Below are 19,519 nucleotides of genomic sequence, written 5' to 3' on the forward strand. Positions count from 1 at the left end.
ATTGAGATAAAATCATATGATTTCTTTTATTTTGTCATTTATATGGTGAATGATGTTGATTGTTTTCCTAATATTGAACCATCCCTGATTACTTGATATTAATCTACCTGCTCATGTTGTATTATCCTATTAATAACTTATTTTAATCTCTTTGCTAAAATTTATTTACAATATTTACATCAATATCCTTATCTGTTTTGGGTCTTCCTAGTTTAGGTATTAGCACCATATTAGTGCCATAAAAGTAATTTGGCAGAACTTTTTCTCCTAATTTTTAAAATAGTTTAATATTTAGTAGAATTGACTTGTAAATCCATCTGCCCTGGAGATTTTTTCTTAGGGAGTTTATTGATGGCTTGTTAAATTTATTTTTCTGAAATGGGGTTATTTAAGTTTTCTATTTCCTCTTCTGGTAATTTGGGTAGCATATATTTTTGTAAATATTCATCCATTTCATTTAGATTATCAAATTTATTGCCACAGAGTTGAACAAAATAACACCAAGTTATTACTTTAATTTCCTCCTATTGGTGATGAGTTTACCTTTTTCATTTTTGACACTGGTGATTTTATTTTCTTCTTTCTTTTTTTTAAATTAGATTAACCAAATGTTTGTCTAATTTATTTTTTATTTATTAATTCAGTAGTTTACATATTTTCAATTTTATTAATTTCTCCTTTGATTTTTCAGAATTTCTCATGAGATATTTAATTGGGAATTTTTAATTTGTTCTTATTCTAGTTTTTTTTTAAAATCACACACCCAATTCATCAATGATTTCTTTATTTTATTCACATAGGCACTTAGAGATATAAAAATTTCCCTAAGAACTGCTTTGGCTGTATCCCACAAATTTGGTATGATTTCTTATCATTGTCATTGTCTTGGATGAAATTGTTGATTATTTATTTAATTTGTTGTTTGATCCATTCATTCTTTAAAATTATTTAGTTTTAGGATAGTTAGGTGGCACAATATATAGAGAGCCAGCCATGGAGTCAGGAGGGCCTGAGTTCAAATCCAGCCTCAGACACTTAATACTCACTTAGCTATGTGACTTTGGGCACATCACTTAGTCTTGCAAAAACCAAAAATAAAAATTACACTAAAATTATTTAGTTTCCAATTAATTTTTAATTTATCTTTCCATGGTCCTTTGTTACATGTACTTTTTACTGCAATATGATCTGAAAAGAATGCATTTAATATTTCTGCCTTCCTGCATTTGATTATGAGGTTTTTATGCCCTAATGCATGATCAGTTTTTGTGTAGGTTCTGCATAAAAAAGGTGTATATATATATATATATATATATATATATATATATATATTTCATATATACTTATTCTATATTCATTTTTCTAGGGATCTAAATTTTCTAAAATTCTATTCATCTTAACATCTTGTTTGTTTTGTGGTTATATTTTTCCAATTCTGAGGGAAGAAGGTTGAGATCCCCCACTAATATAATGTTGCTGTCTCTGTCTCCCTGTAATTTGGTTAGCTTCTCTTCCAAGAATTTTAATGCTATATTGCTTGGTGCATATATCTTTAATAATGATTTACTTCATTACCTATGATACTGTTTAAGAAAATATCCTTATTCCTTATTCTTTTTTTACAAGGCAATAGGGTTATGTTTCCCAGCTCATCCTTTTTAATTAGTTCCATTTTTTGCTTTTGTTTTGTCTGAGATCAGGATTGCTGACTTTGTTACTTTAGCTGAAATACATATAATATATTCTGCTCTAGCCTTTTACCAATTATTCTGTGTGTATCTGTCTCCTTCAAATGTGTTTCTTGTAAACAGGATTCTGGTAGTATCCTGGTTTTTAATCCACTCTACTATCTGCTTCCATTTTATGAGGGAATTCATCCTATTCACATATACAGTAATAATTGCTTAGTCGATACTTTCCTCCATGCTATCTTCCCCTGTTTACTTTCCCCTATACTTTCCTCTCATGCCTCCTTACTAATGTTTTGCTTCTGATTATTGCCTTTTGATCAGCCCTTTTTATTCTCTCTTTCTCCTTTTATTTTTCTTCTTAACTTTAACTATAACTTTACCTTTTTTTTATTTTCACCCTCCCTTTTATCAATCACTTCTTCCCTTTCTTTACCCCCTTTCCCTGCATATTTCCCCTTCTTCCCCCTCCCCCACCAATTCCTGTAGGGTAGATTTAATTTTTAAACTCAATTGAGAATAAATTTTATTCCCTCTTGAGCAAATCTGTTGAGTAAGATTTACTCAGTGCTCACACCCTCTCCCTTCTTTCCCTCTCCTATAATAGACTTTGGAGGCATTAGAGGATAAATACCACATGAAGAGGCTCAACGGTCTATCTTCTTCTCCCAGCATAATCCTTTTTTATCAAATTGTTTTACAGTTGTCTTATACCCACTCCCTGTATCAAAATATACTCCTTTCAACTGTTCTATTAGAAGTACACTTCTCTTTTTTATTTTTCCACCTACTGTTGGAAAGCCTTTCAACATCCATCCACCTGCAATATTCATACATTACACATTTTTCCACCTTTTTTTCCCACCACCCTACCTTTCCACCACTCCTTCCTCAGCAGCCAATAGTCTGGTAAATTTGTACAATTGTTGAAGTACAGTTCTCAAGAGCCATAAGCATCCTTGCATCATCATCATCATCATCATTTTTATGCTCATACCCTCTTTCGAAGTACAATCCCTCCAACTGTCCCAATGTAAATAAAACACTTATGAGCTAAAGTATCAGCTAAAGCATCATCACTTTCATGATCAATCTATACCAATTCTCTTTCTTTAAGTATGTTTCTTTTAGCTTTCCTAAGACAAATAGTATTCTCAAGAGTTACAAGTATTGTCTTCCATGTAGGGGATGTATATAGTTTAATGTTAATGACTAATGGTTTTTCCCCTTTCCATTTACTTTTTTATGTATCTCTTCAGTTTTGTATTTGAAGATCAAATTTTTTGTTCAGTTCTGATCTTTTTATCAGATAATTTTGAAATTTCCTTGAAAATCCATCTTTTCTCCTGAAAGAATAGCTGAATTTGGCAGGGTAATTGATTCTTGGTAGTCCCAAGATCCTTTGCCCTTTGGAATATCATATTCCAGGACTTCCAATCATTTGTTAAATCCTGTGTAATCCTGACTGTGGTTCCTTGGCATTTAAATTGTTTCTTTTTGGCTGCTTGCAATATTTTCCTCCTTTAACTGAAAATTCTGAAATTTGGTTATAGTGTTCCTTAAAGCTTTTATTCTGGTGTCTCTTCCTGGAGGATCTGTGGATTCTTTCAGAGACTATTTTGTCTTCTTGTTCTAGAATATTAGGGCAGTTCTCCAGGTTAATTTTTTTGAAAGATATTTCTCAGGCTGTTATTTTGAATGAGGCTTTCACATAGACTAATAATTCATAAATTATTTCTCCTGGATCTCTTTTCCAAGATGGTTATTTTTCTTAAGAGATACTTTACATTTTCTATTTTTTCAGCCTTTTAGTTTTGTTTGATGGAATCTATTTTTTTCAAGATTTTATTTATTTTGAGTTTTACAATTTTTCACCTAATCTTACTCCAACAGAAGGCAATTTTCCAGTCTTTACATTGTTTCCATGGTATCCATTGATCCAAATTGAATGTGATGACAGAGAAATCATATACTTAAGGAAGAAAAATAAAGTATAAGAGATAGCAAGATCAGACAATAAGATATTAGTTTTTTTCTAAATTAAAGTTAATAGTCCTTGGTCTTTGTTCAGACTCCACAGTTCTTTCTCTGGATAAAGATGGTATTCTCCATTGCAGACAGCCCCAAATTGTCCCTGATTGTTGCACTGATGGAATGCGTTTGATGGAATCTTAGTGTCTCATTACAGTCATTAGTTTCCATTTGTTCAATTCTAATTTTTAGGGTTTTATTTTCTTCAGTTAGCTTTTGTTGTCATTTTTCCAGTTGGTGAATTTTACTTTTATTTTTATATTTTTTTAGGTTTTTGCAAGGCAAACAGGGTTAAGTGGTTTGCCCCAGGCCACACAGCTAGGTAATTATTAAGTGTCTGAGACCGGATTTGAACCCAGGTAGTCCTGACTCCAGGGCCGGTGCTTTATCCACTATGCCACCTAGCTGCCCCTGAATTTTACTTTTAAATGAGTAATTTTCCTTTTTCTGTTGGTTAAATTTACTTTTTTAATGAGTTATATTCTTTTTCCTAGTTGGCCATTTTTACTTTTAAAGGAGTTGATTTCTTCAGTCAATTTTTCATAATTCCCCTTCGTGGCTCTCATTTCTTTTTTTCATTTTTTTCTTCTCCCTCTCTTCTTTTGTTTTTTAAAATCCTTTTTGAGCTCTTCCAAGAGGTCGTTTTGGATTTGAGGCTAATTCTAAACTCTACTGTGAGGCTTCACATGTAGATACTTTGTCACTGCTTTCCTCTTCTGAGATGGCATTTTTATCATCCCTGTCAGAATAGTAGCTTTATTTTTTATTTTGGATTGTATTTTTATGTTCATTTAATAGTTGAACTCTGCTCCTAGAGCACAGGCAGTATAATCCCAAACTTTTTGGGGGGCCAGGATCTGGTCCCTAGCTTATCACTTGCCTATGGTTTTGCCTGTGTAGCTGTTTGTTCCCTCATTTAGGGGGCCCTGGCTTTCTGCTTGCCAAAGTCCTGTGTACACAGAAGTTTATTCCTTGTATTAGGGTAGCTCAACCCAGTCTGGCTTACTGTACTAATGTTCCTAAGTCCTGAACTTTGTCTTCCGAGCTGGGTCTTGGACCCTTCTGGCTGGCTTGCTGCATTGCTGTCTTTCTAAGCTTGACTTAGGTTGAGCTGGGACTAAAAGCCTCCTCTTCACTTTCTAGCTCTCCTGCCTACACTGGGCTATACTCCCCTTTTACCCACATGAGATAGACCTTTACTGATATTTCTCCAGATATCTTGAGTTGAGAAAATATGGAATCCATAGCTTTAAGTTATGTGCAGAGGCCTCATTTAAAGTTGTTTTGGGAAAAGGTCCTGGAATATCCTAACTTCATTCTGCCATCTTGGCTCTACTTGTGAAGTCATGATTAATCTATTTATGCTGCCCTCTTCTTTGCCCCTCAATCAGTTTCTTACCCTTTACTTTCTTTTAAACTCTTCTTCAAAATCCATCTTTCTGAGGTTAGTTTGTTTTACTTATAATTAATCTGACCTTACCTTCCCATTTATTACCTTTTCTCCCCCTCTCCCTGGTCTCTCTTATTTTTCTATTGCATTTATTTGATATAGAAATATCAAACTCTGAATACAAATATATATGCCTCACCATCTTCATATAGCAGAGGCTCATTACAAGAATAATGAACGTGACAAATTGAGAGGCTATAGAACTCTTGAATATTATTTATTAAAGCACAGAGGGAATGATGGATGCTTTTGACTGCACCAACTCATGGAACTTTAAATGTAGAAAGGGATTTTGATGTGTCAGTGGATACTAATGAAATCAAAGATCTTTTTACATATTGTCTGCTTTTTAGGTGATGCACTAACCCTGGAGTCAGGGTGACCTGAGTTCAAATTTTCCCTCAAACACTTAACTAGTAGTATGATCTTGGGCAAGTCATTTAACCTCATTGCCTTAGTTATTCATCCATGAAATGAGTTGAAGAGAGAAATTGTAAACCACTTCAGTATCTTTGCCAGTGAAATCTCAAGTGGGGTTGTGGAAAATTGGACATAACTGAAATACTCAACAGCAAATGACTCTAGAAATGTGAACATTTATAATATATACATTCTCAAAAATTGTTGAATGCATTAGCATTAGGAGATTTTGTATTGCTTCAAATCAGTAAATAATGGGATTATGTATTTATATACTATAAATTCACAATTAGAACTAGTAAAACCAAATACATTTGAGTTGTAAGCTAATGAGAAGAGTTCTGTCATTGTGGACATTGAATATCATAACATTAATTGTTATGAATAAAGCAGAATTTGGAAAATCATCACAAAATGTTTAATAAAGAGAAATATCTGTTCAGTTCCTATTATGTTCTTGTCTCTTTGTCCCCCTTATCATTAGCTTTTATGATCTGCTATAATTTAGATGCTTTAATGCTTGTTTCTGAAATTTTAGGTATGTTACAGCTCAGAGTGACACTGAAAAAGAGTATTTACCTGGTTTTAAGGCAATTAAAAAAACAGTAAAAAGATTGACCTTACCTGTCCTTACTCAGATGATTGATGACTTATATTTAAAAAGTGATTCTGATAAACGAAAAAGCTTCGAACTCCTGTGCGACTATAAAAATAAGGTAAGGGAAGTCTAATGCAATAATACTTTTATTGATTAAATCTTATCCACAAATTTCTTGTCTGAAACCTCATTGTGGTATGCAGGGGATGGTAAATAGATGCATAGAAAGAAGTAGGATAAGACAAATGTGTGCAAACTAGAACCTGCCTTCTTAAATCCAGAGAATCATACAGTGTCTGTGTAGCATATCAGAAGAAGCAAAATGGTATGGTGAGAAGAGAACTGGATTTGAAATCAGAAGACGTGGGCTCCAAAGCTCTGGCCTTACTACTTGAGTAACTTTGAACTGATCACTTCCTTCTCTTGACCCCAATTATCTTCTCTTCTATGAATTTAGAGGATAAAACTAAATGAACTCTTGAAGACTCTTTAAGCATTAATCTGTAATTCTAATATTTCAACAGTTTAAAACCATAGGATGATAAGTAATCATATGGAGACTAAGTTTCCTTAATTACAAATCCTATTTTGATGTATATTGACATTCATTTTAGTGGTTGTCATCTGTAGCATAATTCTTAATCACATTCAGAGTGGACATTTTCATTTTAATAAAATTCGTTATCTAATGTACATGATTTCTCACTTTTTATTTTTTAGTATAAAGATGAAACTGAGTTCATTTGGAGATTAACTAGAGCATATGGAGACATGTGTGATCTATCCACAGATATAGAAGAAAAGAGAAAATATGCTTCTGATGGTACGCCATGAGTTTTTAAAATTGATTACCTTATTAAAACATATGATAGGTACTAAAACCCTAAAGATCCTGAAAAGTAAACCAATTATCTATAAATTTCTTTTTTTTAGGGGTTTTTTTTTGCAAGGCAAATGGGGTTAAGTGTCTCACCCAAGGCCACACAGCTAGGTAATTATTAAGTGACTGAAGCCGGATTTGAACTCAGGTACTCCTGACTCCAGGGCCAGTGCTCTATCCACTGTGCCACCTAGCTGCTCCTTATAAATTTCTTAATTGAAATAATTGTTTTAAAATTACTTAATAGGGATAGATATGATTAAGTAATACATTATTGGCCATCAAACACAAACTAGTAAATAAATACCTTCTCTTCATATTTAAAGTCAAATAGAAATTTGGAAAACTGAGCATATTAATTAGACAGAGGAGCTAAATAAAGTTAAGCACAATATCCAAGATACCTGCAATTTTTAGGAGAAAGCATGCAGTGATAGATGCATAAAACCTAAAGACCTCACTTGATCTTCATAGGGTACTAGAAAGAAGAATGAACTAGGAGATAAACCTGTGTTCTGATTCAAAAATTTATTTAACATTTTTTGAGACTCAGTTTTCATATGGCAAATTAGTCATTTGAGCCAAATAATTTCTAACACTCCTTCAAGGTCTAAAATTCTAGATTTGAATTGCCTATGAGTCTGTCATTAAGTTTTTAGAAAGTTTGAGGGTAGAGATTCATCAGCTTCTCTTGATAAACTCTTTTAATGTTAATAACTCTTGAAGTTTAAAAGAAATCTGCCATATATTAAATCACAGAAGCTTAGAATGGAGAAGGGACCTTATAAGCCATCAAATCCAACCTCTGAATAAAAATCTTACTGCAATATACTCTACACATGGCTAGCTGACTCTGATGAAGACTTCCATGAAATAAGATATTCCTGCATCTTAATCTATCATGTTTCTTTTGTAGATAGCTCTAATTTGTTAGGAAGGTAAGAGAATTTTTTTCCTTCCTGTATCCAGACTAAATCTACATCTTTGTTACTTTCACCTACTTCTCCTATTTCTGATTCCTAGGAACAAATAGAACAAATCTAATCTTTTTTTCCTATATGATGGGTCATCCAGCTACTTTAAGATATTTATTATGACCTCCATAAGTCTTCTCCAGATTAAAAATCCTCAGATGTTTTCAGTGTAATTTAAGCCCGTTTCTTTTTGTTTGATCTAATATGGAAATAAACATTTTCATACTAACTTTCACATTTTTGAGGATAGTTTTATGTTATCTTGTAATAGTAGGAGTGTAGAAGTAGTAGTATCAGTAGTAAGAGAAAGGAGGAGAAAGAGGAAGAAGAGTATTATTGTTGTTTTTGCTGCTTCTATTGCTGTTCTCAATAGAATGTAAGCACCTTGAGGACTGGTATTGTTTTTATTTGTCTTTTTATCCCTAATACTTAGTATAGTCTCCTGCCAACAAAGCACATAATAAATTCTTGCAGATTCATGAGAATAATGACAATATGTTTATATTTCCTCCATCATTCAGCATAATTATACATATATATTTATATACTGTAGACTCTTAATACATAGTTGTTGTTTGACTGAATACAGACATACTGTAAATCCAAAGGGCGGTATCAATATCAGAGTCCAGGTCTCCAGACCAGCCAACATTTGAAAGCCAAAATCACTTACAGCTTGAAAATGAGAAATATATTATTTCTAATCATTGCCATTTCCTAGATTATCAGCATGCAACTGGAGATGTTTGAGCAATGTACCAATTACTAGTTAGGAGATCAAAAGAGCTTAGAAAATATCTCATGTAAAAACAAAACAAGATAGCTGACCTCTTTGCCAATGGAAGAAACATAACAACTAAGAGTAACATGACTTAAAATAAAAACATTAACTGTAGAGGTGAATTGAAGTCTTATCATTTTGTCCCCTTTAGCAGAAAAGGCAATAGAGCACCTTTGAAGACTTTTCTTCAGTTTGTACTTGAATAAAAATCTACCTTAGAGCATACCTAAAAAATGGTTATCCAGGGGCAGCTAGGTGGCACAATGGATAGAGCATGGACCCTGGAGTCAGGAGTACCTGAGTTCAAATCTGACCTCAGACAATTAATAATTACCTAGCTGTGTGGCCTTGGGCAAGCCACTTAACCCCATTTGCCTTGAAAAAACCTAAAGAAAAAAAAACCGGTTATCCAGCTTTTGTTCAAAGACCTCTAATATGGAGCAGCACACTCCTTTTCAGGCAGTCTTATTAGAAAAGGTATCCTCATCAAATCTAAATCCATCTCTTTGCAACTTTCATCTTCCTCTCTGAGTTCTACCCTCTTGGAACTTCACATAACAATCCTTAAAATATCTTAAAATATCTTAGAACATCATGCATGCTTACATTCACCTTCCTCAAATTCCTGCAATTGATCTCCACATGGAACAATCTTGAAATCTTTCCCTTTAGGTGGAAAAAACATTGAATTTAAAAAAAAGTATATTTATTTTATTTTACAGGAAAAGACCAGGGTGAAAGAGCAATTTCTCAGGCTCCCAAGAACGGATATTGTCACCTGTGGTAAGTAAATACCACTTTGTTCTTCTGAAGTCTACTTTAGAAGTTACAGCTGAAATTTCTTTGACCCTAGTTTATACAGACCTTCACACATTCATCGAATTATATTTATTATAGCATGTAACAAAATTTAGCTTTACATCACCCTTTTATGCCATCTTTGACTTTGGTATCCTGCTAAATTAGACTATTCTTCCAAATTATAGTTAGAGATTGTATCATAGGTTAAATCTTGAAATGGAATTTTGAACCAAAACATGGTGAGAATTAGAAGATACCCTAGAAATCATCTATTCTAATCCCTTCATGAATCTGGAATCTATTCCTAAGTCTTGAATTTGATTTGTGGCCTAGCCAGCACTTGGAACTAAACTTCCTCACTCTCAAAACACTATTTTGTTCATGTCATACCCTTCTTCCAGTACACAGGAACTGAATTCAGCTGGTAATCACTTGTTAGTTCATCAGTGAAGTAAATGACATTTTCACAAAGATGTGTGAATATTTATCAAACATGGAAATATTAAAATCTCAAAAATGTTCTATATTCATTTAATAAATATTATTCAGGGTTAGAGATAGTTTAAGTTGGCATTTTTGAATATAATTAAGGCTATTTTGAAATACGTGTATATACATCTCATTATCTATTTAACTCTGCATATGAGATTTTGGCAATAAAAGCATCAAATTTGAGATTCTCCCTTCAAGAATATATAACAAGTAGAAAATTGAACCCTGATATGAACCCAAAGTCCCTATTACAAATAAAACAAGGGTTTCTTCTTCATATATTTTTAAGTAAGACCCTTAAAAATGATTTCCTTCCAAAAATGGTTCTAATTGTAGTTCACATTATTTTGAAATACTTCAAGAAGTTCTGAGTAGTTTCTTGAATATTCTGTCATATTGGAAAAGGATAATAAGGCTATTAGAAAAGAGGATATCACAGATGGAAATCAGAACAGACTTCTAAGTCATGGCACTTTCTGAGGAAAAAAGTGGTGGTGATTTTGGAAACTTTTGTTCCTGTTTTAATGCATTCTTTTTCATAAAGGATGTGTCCTAACCTTTGGCTTGTTGGCTTTAGGCTAGAAAGAAACTAATATAGTACCAAGATGTATTCCAGTGCAGGATAGGAAAAGAGTCCAAGTGTAGTTGCAGTAGAAGTAGAATGTGAACTTTTCTAGGTTGTTTTATGAATTAATACATTTAAAAGAACTGTTAATACAACAGTTTACAAAGTAATTCAAACTGATTTACAGGTGTCTATATTTTGTCTGAAGCATGGAGTTGCTGGGGTGATAGCACCCTCTACCTCCTCAAATCACAAGTCACTTTGCATTGGTCAACATAGATATAATCTTTTTATGTTTAACTAAGCATTACATTGAAATTGTCAGGCCAGCTCCTGAGCAAAGCATACATGAAAGTTCATGCCTAGAAACCAGTATGAGGAAAGCTATGACAGACATTAAGAACAAAACTTGGGACTCAGTCAGTCAATTGTCCCAGCAGGGACAATTGATAGAGCAGGGAGGATAAAGCCAGATGAAAATCAAGAAGCAATGCAAAGAGAATCACCTGATGTTTCTCAGAAGGTCTCCTCTGCTAGGAGGAGGGATAAATGTCTGAGAAATGGTTAAAGAGATGTCTGACTTTCAGTTTAGATTTTATTTGTGAAATATCTTAGTCTCCAATTAGATGACAATGTAGTTAGTGCCTAGACATTGTCTTCATTTTCTGATCTTTCTTACTCCAGACATGGGACAGCTAGGTGATGCAATGAATAGAGCACTGGTCTTGGAGTCAAGAGGAGAGGAGTTGAAATCCAGCCTCAGACATTTGATACTCAATAGCTTTATGACCTTGGGCAAGTCAATTAGCCCTGATTGCCTCACATCTAAGGCCATCTCCAGTCATCCTGATTCATATCTGGCCATTGGACCCAGATGACTGGAGGAAAAAGTGTGGCTGGTGACTTAGCACAGTACCCCCCTAACTCAAATTCAATTCAACTTGTCACGGCATCACCTCCCTGATGTGTCTTGGTCTTCTAAGAGAATGAAGGACAAATAAAGTCATGACAACCCCTAATGAATAGAGGTTCAAGGCTTATCTTCTATTTATATATAACTATAGACCTATTGATGTGACATTGCAAGATGGCATATCAGATTCTTAGTGCCTAGGATTTTTAAGCTTTGCTTTTCCCATTTTTTCCAATCTCATATCAGTTCATAGTCAATAAACATTTATTTAATGCCTACTACATGTAAAAAATTGTGTGAAGCACCAAGAATATAAAGAAAATGAAATAGTACTTGCCCTCATGGCATTTATTTTTAACAAGCTAAATGGTACAGTGAATAAATAATGTGGGACTTGGAATGAGGAAGACATATTAAAATTCTGCCTCTGATGCTCATTAGTGATACTGAAGAAGTTACTTAGCTTCTCTCAGCCTCAGCTTTTCACCTCTAAAATAGGAATAATAAAAATAGTTCCTCCCTCCCATTGGAGGGAGTCAATGGTCAAATGAGATAAGATATGTTGAGTTCATTGCACTCGTTAGAGTGCTTCATAAGTTCTAGCTATTTTAAGTTCACATTCTGTTTCTACCTGGCTTTTCAAAACATCTTAATATCTCTACCATTTTTACAAGGTTTAAAGTTTGTTATCAATAAATCTGACTTTATGGATTATTATAATAATTTTATTTTTCCTATTTAAGCTGTGAGTTGTTTGGAAAAGGTATTATCATAATGAAATCATGTATTTAATCAAAAAACAAGATTTGTTTGGGGAAAGGGAGCTAGGTAACTTGATTCCTTGTAAAATATGAGATTTTGAATGGACAGTTCTCTGAGTATCTATTCCTCACAGATTTTAGAAGTTGTAAAATTGGTAATGCCCTATTTATAGTCTAGAAAGGAAGTGTCAAGAAATGTTTACATTTAATTGTTCCTTTATGAGTATAAAATCATTTCTCCAGGGCTGTGGGAATGCATACTAATTAAGACCATGAATACAGTATTGATGGAACTGAGCACAGGTACATCCATGCTGGAAAGCAATTTGAAATAATGAAAAGAAAGTGACTAAAATTCCCCTGCCTTTTGACCCAGAGGGTCCTCTGCTAGGACTGAATCCTGAGATTAGTAAGGAAAAGGCTCCTTGTACACAAAAATATTTGTAGCAGCACTTTACATGGTAACAAAATAGATGTCCATCAAGGAGGAGATGACCAAACCAATTGTGGTGTCGAATTAATAGAATGTTACTATGCTGTAAGAAATGATGAATGTGATAAATACAGATAAGTATGGACATCTATGAACTAATGCAAAGTGAAATAAACTAAACCAGGGGGAAAATAACCTAGTAAAAACAATCACCACACAAATAGGAAGAAAAATAAAACAGTGGAAACTGAATGCCACAAAGTTATAATGGCCAAGCTTGACCCCAAAGAAAATCTATGAGAATGCACTTTTCTCTGCATTTTTGCAGAAGTGGGGGGGGGGGAGAACCATATGTCTGAGATACTGATTATAGCATCATATTGTTAAAATGTTTAGTTTTGTGAAACTTTTTTCTTCCTCTTTTACATACTTCATTATAAAAGATTGCTTTACAGAGGAGCATGGAGAGAGCATAACGGGAAATATAGGGGATATATCAATAAAATTTATTTTTCTGTTTTTGCAAGGCAGTGGGGTTAAGTGACTTACCCAAGGTCACTCAACTAGGGAATTAAGTGTCTGAGATCAGATCTGAACTCAGGCCCTCCTGACTCCAGGGTCAGTGCTGTAGCCACTGTGCCACCTAGCTGTCCTCCAAAAAAATTTTTTTTTATAAATAAGTAACTCCACTAATTTAATGCTATATTAGAGCTGTAAGCCATTTATTGACTTAAAAATCAGTCCTGACTGATGACCTTTAAAGAACAGGATATTTTCTAAGGAATCAGTCAAGTAGTTTTTTTCCTAGCAGAGTCCAGCAAGTGGTGGTGGTGGGGGGGACTTCTTTTTCTTCTTCTTCTGTTTCATGGCAGTGCAGTGCGTTGCGGTGAATGAGCTAGAGGAATTTGGAGATTTAGCCCTTGAAGTCACAAGTTGAACTTTGGAGATAATTCCAACCAAGGAAGCTAACAATAGAGAAGCCTGTCCAGCATAGACATGGCCCAGAAAAGACAGGCATCATGAGAATAAAAGACCTCAGAGCCCTGAAGCATCAGAAGAATGAGTTGCTGACCACAGAGAGTCCTTCTCTACTACAATACTTGTATGCCACTAACTGTTGTTAGAGAGTTCAAGCCTGGTTTATGGGGCAGAATATTTTTATGTTGTTATTTGAATAAATGTTTTTGTTTTAAGCTACTTGTCCCCCAGTTAATTGGCTGTTACAGGTAAATGCTGTGTAGGGAACTAACGGGCTGTATGTAGTCTTAGGAGTGCAGCAACACAGAATATAGGGATGGACTTCCTCTTTAGGTGAGAGCTTTCCTGTTGATGCAAATTCTTAATGGGCAAATAGACTTTAAAGGGAGGGTACCATGTGAGAAAATCACCTGAAAGTTCTATAACCCTACCTTTCTTGTACTACCTTTCATGTCACTGCAAAACTTTTTTTAACTCTTTTCTAACCTTATGGAGCTTCAAATATATAAAAAAGAGGTAGTCATAATGAGATTGCTAGAGTATGTGATGGTCCTATGGATAACTGTTATCTATTTAAAACTTGTTAATAATACAATTTCAAAAAGAAATTACATAAAATTTATTTTTTTTCCAGAAAGACAGTAACTAATATTGATATAAAATTTAAAGATTTTAAATGTCAGTGTCATTTACTTAATTCAAAGATAAGAAAACTATGATTTCCACACACTTTTGTTATTGTTTCTGATTCTTAGTTGAACCACTAGATGGGGGTATAAGACTATAGGATAGGAGTTTTTAATATGATTAAATCTCAAATGATGATTCAATTTACATGTAAAACTTTGTTCTTTGTGGTGCCTCCTAGCAATTTATATACACCAACAATCTAAACAATGCTACCAGTGAATTATAATGATAAAAATATTCATAGAATCCTTGAATTTCAAAGTTGGAAAGGCTTTCCAAAATCATTCAGTTCAACTTCTTAATTGGAATAACCTCTTCAGAATTTCGCACTGGTGATAATAGAGAATCTGAATTCTACCACTTATTGAATATTCAGTGTCTCACAAAGTGCTATGTTCCCTTTTTGGATAAATTTGATAATTTAGACATTTTTTCCTGTTTGTGTGTGTGTGTGTGTGTGTGTGTGTGTGTGTGTGTGTGTGTATACCTGTCCATCACTGGTCCTACTTCCATCCTCTGGAATTATGCAGAATTAATCTAATCTCCCATTCTTAGGGTAACTATTCATAAGGCCTTATTTCCATTGTTTCACCTTGTCATTCAAAACCTACAGAAAATTTAAAGTTGAAAGGGAATAAGCAATGGTTGAATGGTTATATTTAAAATGTGATGTGTATATATATATATATATACATACATACATACATAAACTGTGATAGAAATATAATCTATAATATAAACTATATATTATATGTATAGCATTATATGTTATTTTATATATTACATATTTATAATATAAACTGTGATTAAAATCCACTCTGTTAAGAAGTTCCTCTATGAAGGATTCATAGGAAGACAGACAAATAATATAGGAATAGGTAATGTAGATGATAATCTAATACAGATAATCTGCATTAGAAAGCATACTCATGTTGTTTAAAATCATATATATATATATATGAATGGTTTAATGGAAAGAGTACTAGACTTGAACTTAATAATTACATTCTTAAGGGGCATTAATAATATAAGAATAATAATTACTATAACAACAATAGTTGACAATCATTTAAACTTTAAGATTTGCAAAATTTCATACTTTATTGTTGATGATGGGAAATGTACACTGTATACAGTATGTATGCTGTATGATAAATATTCATTCAGTTCAATAAGCATTTATTAAGTCTCTCTTATGTAAAGCACATATTTTGAAACAAAGTAATTTTTTGCTTAAGTGATCATATTTAAAACAGCTTGTATGTGCCTACTAATAAGAATATAATTCCAGAAAAGCAGATTACTTCTACAGTAATTTTATGTTTGTATATACATGTAGATACAAAAAATAAGAAGAATAAAATGACCAGAAAGGGTATTATTTTTATTTAGCTGCCCTCTTCCTGTTGGAAAGTCTTTAATTTTAATGTTTATTCATCTTTACATCTCTTAAATTTGTAGGAATACTTTTGATTACTGAATTTTGATTGATTCAATGATTTTTATTGTTTAATTTTAAGCTATTTAATGTGTCACTATTTTAACTGTGGTATTTTTTTAGGTATGCTAATTTGTGTGGCTATGTAGCTGAGTGTGGGGGATTACAAAATAGAATCAAATATGGTCAACTTTTTAAGGTATCTTTTTTGAATTAATTTTTTTAATATAAATGAAGATGTTAAGTTACTCATCAAAATCAAATTTAGATTTTTTTATCTTTCTTTAAAAAACAAGAAAATTTAAATGGCTATCTTTATAAAAATGAGGTTGTTGAAAATGAGTTAATTCATAATTCTGTTAAGAGAAATTAGATAGCAGATGAATATTGCTTATATTGCAAATTAATAGAAAATTAACTAACCATACATAAATCATAGATAAATTAGGCCTAATAACAATCTCGCAGATTAGTAGAAAAAATTCAATTTTTTTAAAGTTTTTGCAAGACAATGGGGTTAAGTGACTTGCCCAAAGCCACACAGCCAGGTAATTAAGTATCTAAGACCTGATTTGAACTCAGGCACTCCTAACTCCAGGACCGGTGCTCTATCCACTGTGCCACCTAGCTGCCCCTAACCTGGAATATTTCAATCAGTTTTTGGATGATCAATGGCGTATTCATCTTGTAGGTTTTAGCTGGAATAGAATACTAATATATAATATATAATATGTCCAATATATATATATAATATCTCCAAGTTGCAGTGAAGATATTTTGGTCTTTACCCTTATATTCATAATGCATAACTGCCAAAATCTATTATTAAAAACTATATTGTAGTACATCGTTATACTTTGGTAGCATTAATATTGGTTGTTCAGAGGTATGTTCAGTCATGTCTGACTCTGAGGGACCCTTATTTAAGGTTTTCTTGTCAAAGTTAGTAAAGTGATCTGCCATTTCCTTTAATATCTCTTTTTTACAGATGAAGAAACTGAGGCAAACAGGTTTAAGTGACCTGCCCATGTCCCACAATTAGTAAATGTCTGATGCCATATTTGAACTCAGATCTTCCTGACTCAAGGCCCAGTGCTCTATCCATTGCATGACCTAGCTGCCCCCAGTATTAATATAAATACTTTTTATTTGTTGAAAATAAAATCCAAATTTCAGTGATATCTATCTATGTCCAGGAAAAATATCTGTTATCCTTTCATCCATTTTTATATTCCTTTTTGAATCAGATGTTCTTGTTTTTCAAATATTTATTTTTGTAGATCATTTTTCTTCATTATACATGATTCTGAATTTGTTTCTTAATATATCATTGTATTATAAAGTAATGATATCCAGATATAAAAAATGATTTTTTTCTATTTTTAATGTTTTAACTTTTTTTAAAAGCTCACATGTTTCTCAATTTTATTCATGGCCTGGGTTGTTGAAAAATTGACTCTTCCCAGAAGAAATCAATTTTCCCTCTTCTTAATTAGGAGATCAGGCCCATCCTGTATAAAAGAATCTGAGAAACATCTGTGACCTAGCATGCCATCAAATGACATGATATTTAGTAATGATGATAATAATTCTTATAATTAGTCCTCTTTTGTATTGTCTGTTAGAAAAATTTGCAATATGAATTATTATTTCCTTGGATAGAAAATTATCTTAGTAATCCCAAATATTAAATAATCATCAAATCATTCCTTTTTGGCTTTGAACTAAAGAATAGATGTATTGATCTTGCTAGATCCATTTGATAGAAAGCCATTATGCAGCAATTCACATTTGGGAATACTTACTCATATATTATAACCTATTTTAAAGAAAAAAATGCTTGCCAAAATCATAAATCATTTATAAGAGATCTAAACAAATACCATCAGGGCCACTATAATCTAATTAGTATAGTTAAATAAAGTTAGGTAACTATCCTAGAATAGAAATGTTGTCATGTGGGAATCAACCTAGAACAGAAATTTTCTATTGTTAAAACATAAAATGGAAAATCCAATGTAAAGAAAAGCGAATGTCCCTTTAGTTACAAGTTAAGCATAAATGTCCATAGATCAGCAGTGGTAAGTGAGTTGTTCCTTGCTTGCTAAACTGCCTTTGTCAAAATGGGGTCATTTTAACCATGCCCTGGGGAACTTGACTTTGCTTTTCACTTGGCTATAGCATGTTTCATTCTGACTCAGGCTTCTAGAAATTTATTTGCCCTCCCTTGTATCATTAATTAGATTGCAAGCAGGTGAGAATTTGGGGTTTTTAATGTTCTAAATTTTGTAACCAGTATTTTCTCTTCAATTCAATGTAGAATTCTTTGATTAATATATGAAGATTGTGATATAATGAACACATATTGAAATGTTTCTAAAAGTAGTAATTTGAAATGTAATTTACTAAATTAGTAATATGATTTGTTTTATTTTGCCGGATCTCAGTGCAATTCATTAAACTCAATAATGCCTTAAACTTGTTAAATATTTCCTTTTGTTTGAATTTCTTTCAGAAACATCTGGATAGAGCATTAGAACTTATACCTGATGAGCCATTTTTGTATTACCTCAATGGAAGATACTGCTATTCTGTAAGTGGGTCTCATTTATCTTTAGATCAATGTCTGAACATACACATTTGGTAGTCTATATTCATTTATTTAACCAATATAAACTTTAATCATAATGTGAAAATTGTCTTTGTGTTCTTCCTCCTTCCCTTCTCAGCACCTTTTCAAAAATTATTTTAACTCAAATATCCATAAGTTCCTATTATGCATGCAATAGATTTTGTGTTTTGGACATGAGGGAAGACCCTAAGTATTCACTGATTCCAAGGAATTTCCATACTCTTAAAGGACCACCAAAGGGACACAGCTAGGTAGCATGTGGAAGGGTCCTAAAGGTGGTCAAAAGGGAAATCCAGTTTAGTGGCCACAGTCATAACTTGGGGGGGGGGGGTAAATCAATCAATCATGATTCATTAAGCACCTACAAGGTGGGATATGAATGGCTCCTGGACAGGTGGGTGCTGACTTTGAAATGGTCTTAAATCCCAGGCCAAGGAGTTTAAGTCATATCTTCTAGGCAACAGGAAACAAAGGGTCACTCAATCAAGTGTGTGCCCTAGGAGTATGATTTTTGGCAACTGTGTGAAGGATAGTCTGAAGAAGAGAGAGAGAGCAGAGGCAGGGCTGCAGGAAGGCTTCAGATGTGAGATGGGGGGGATCTGGGTTAGGTGGGGTGTGGCAAAGGGGTGACCAGTAAGCCATTCCCAAGGGAGGGCCCACATTAGAATGTATTTGGAAAATATCTAACGAAATAAATAAACTTGACACAATTAAGTTACCTCGCGGGTTTCCTTACTTCTTCTGAGACTCAGCTCAAGTTCCACTTTCTGCCTAAAACCTTTCCTGTTTCCCTTATTGCTAGGGCCAGCCTCTTAAGGCTGCTTTACATTCATTTTGTGTTATACCTCTCTACAGGTTTATGAGTTATAGTTGCCTATATCTTTGCATGTCCTCTTTTCCATTAGATGTCATGAACAATTAGAGGCGAAGAGTCTGCTTTCTTTTTTATTTCTTAATGTTTGTTGATTGATTGATCAAAATAAAATGACTGAGT

General features: G+C 33.2%; 1 protein-coding gene across 6 annotated transcripts in view; it reads left to right on the plus strand.

The window, feature by feature from the left end:
- The window catches only part of RMDN2 (regulator of microtubule dynamics 2), a 114,396-nt gene that overhangs the window by 74,265 nt on the left and 20,612 nt on the right, over positions 1 to 19,519 (plus strand). For all 6 annotated transcript variants that reach the window (XM_074204000.1, XM_074204027.1, XM_074204036.1 and 3 more), the window contains 5 exons: positions 6,128 to 6,305; positions 6,908 to 7,010; positions 9,545 to 9,605; positions 16,017 to 16,092; positions 18,409 to 18,486. In XM_074204000.1, coding sequence (XP_074060101.1) covers positions 6,128 to 6,305; positions 6,908 to 7,010; positions 9,545 to 9,605; positions 16,017 to 16,092; positions 18,409 to 18,486 — 496 coding nt within the window. The remainder of the gene's footprint in view (positions 1 to 6,127; positions 6,306 to 6,907; positions 7,011 to 9,544; positions 9,606 to 16,016; positions 16,093 to 18,408; positions 18,487 to 19,519) is intronic.

The sequence above is a fragment of the Macrotis lagotis genome, chromosome 1 (assembly GCF_037893015.1).
Source record: "Macrotis lagotis isolate mMagLag1 chromosome 1, bilby.v1.9.chrom.fasta, whole genome shotgun sequence".
NCBI classification, from domain to species: domain Eukaryota; kingdom Metazoa; phylum Chordata; class Mammalia; order Peramelemorphia; family Peramelidae; genus Macrotis; species Macrotis lagotis.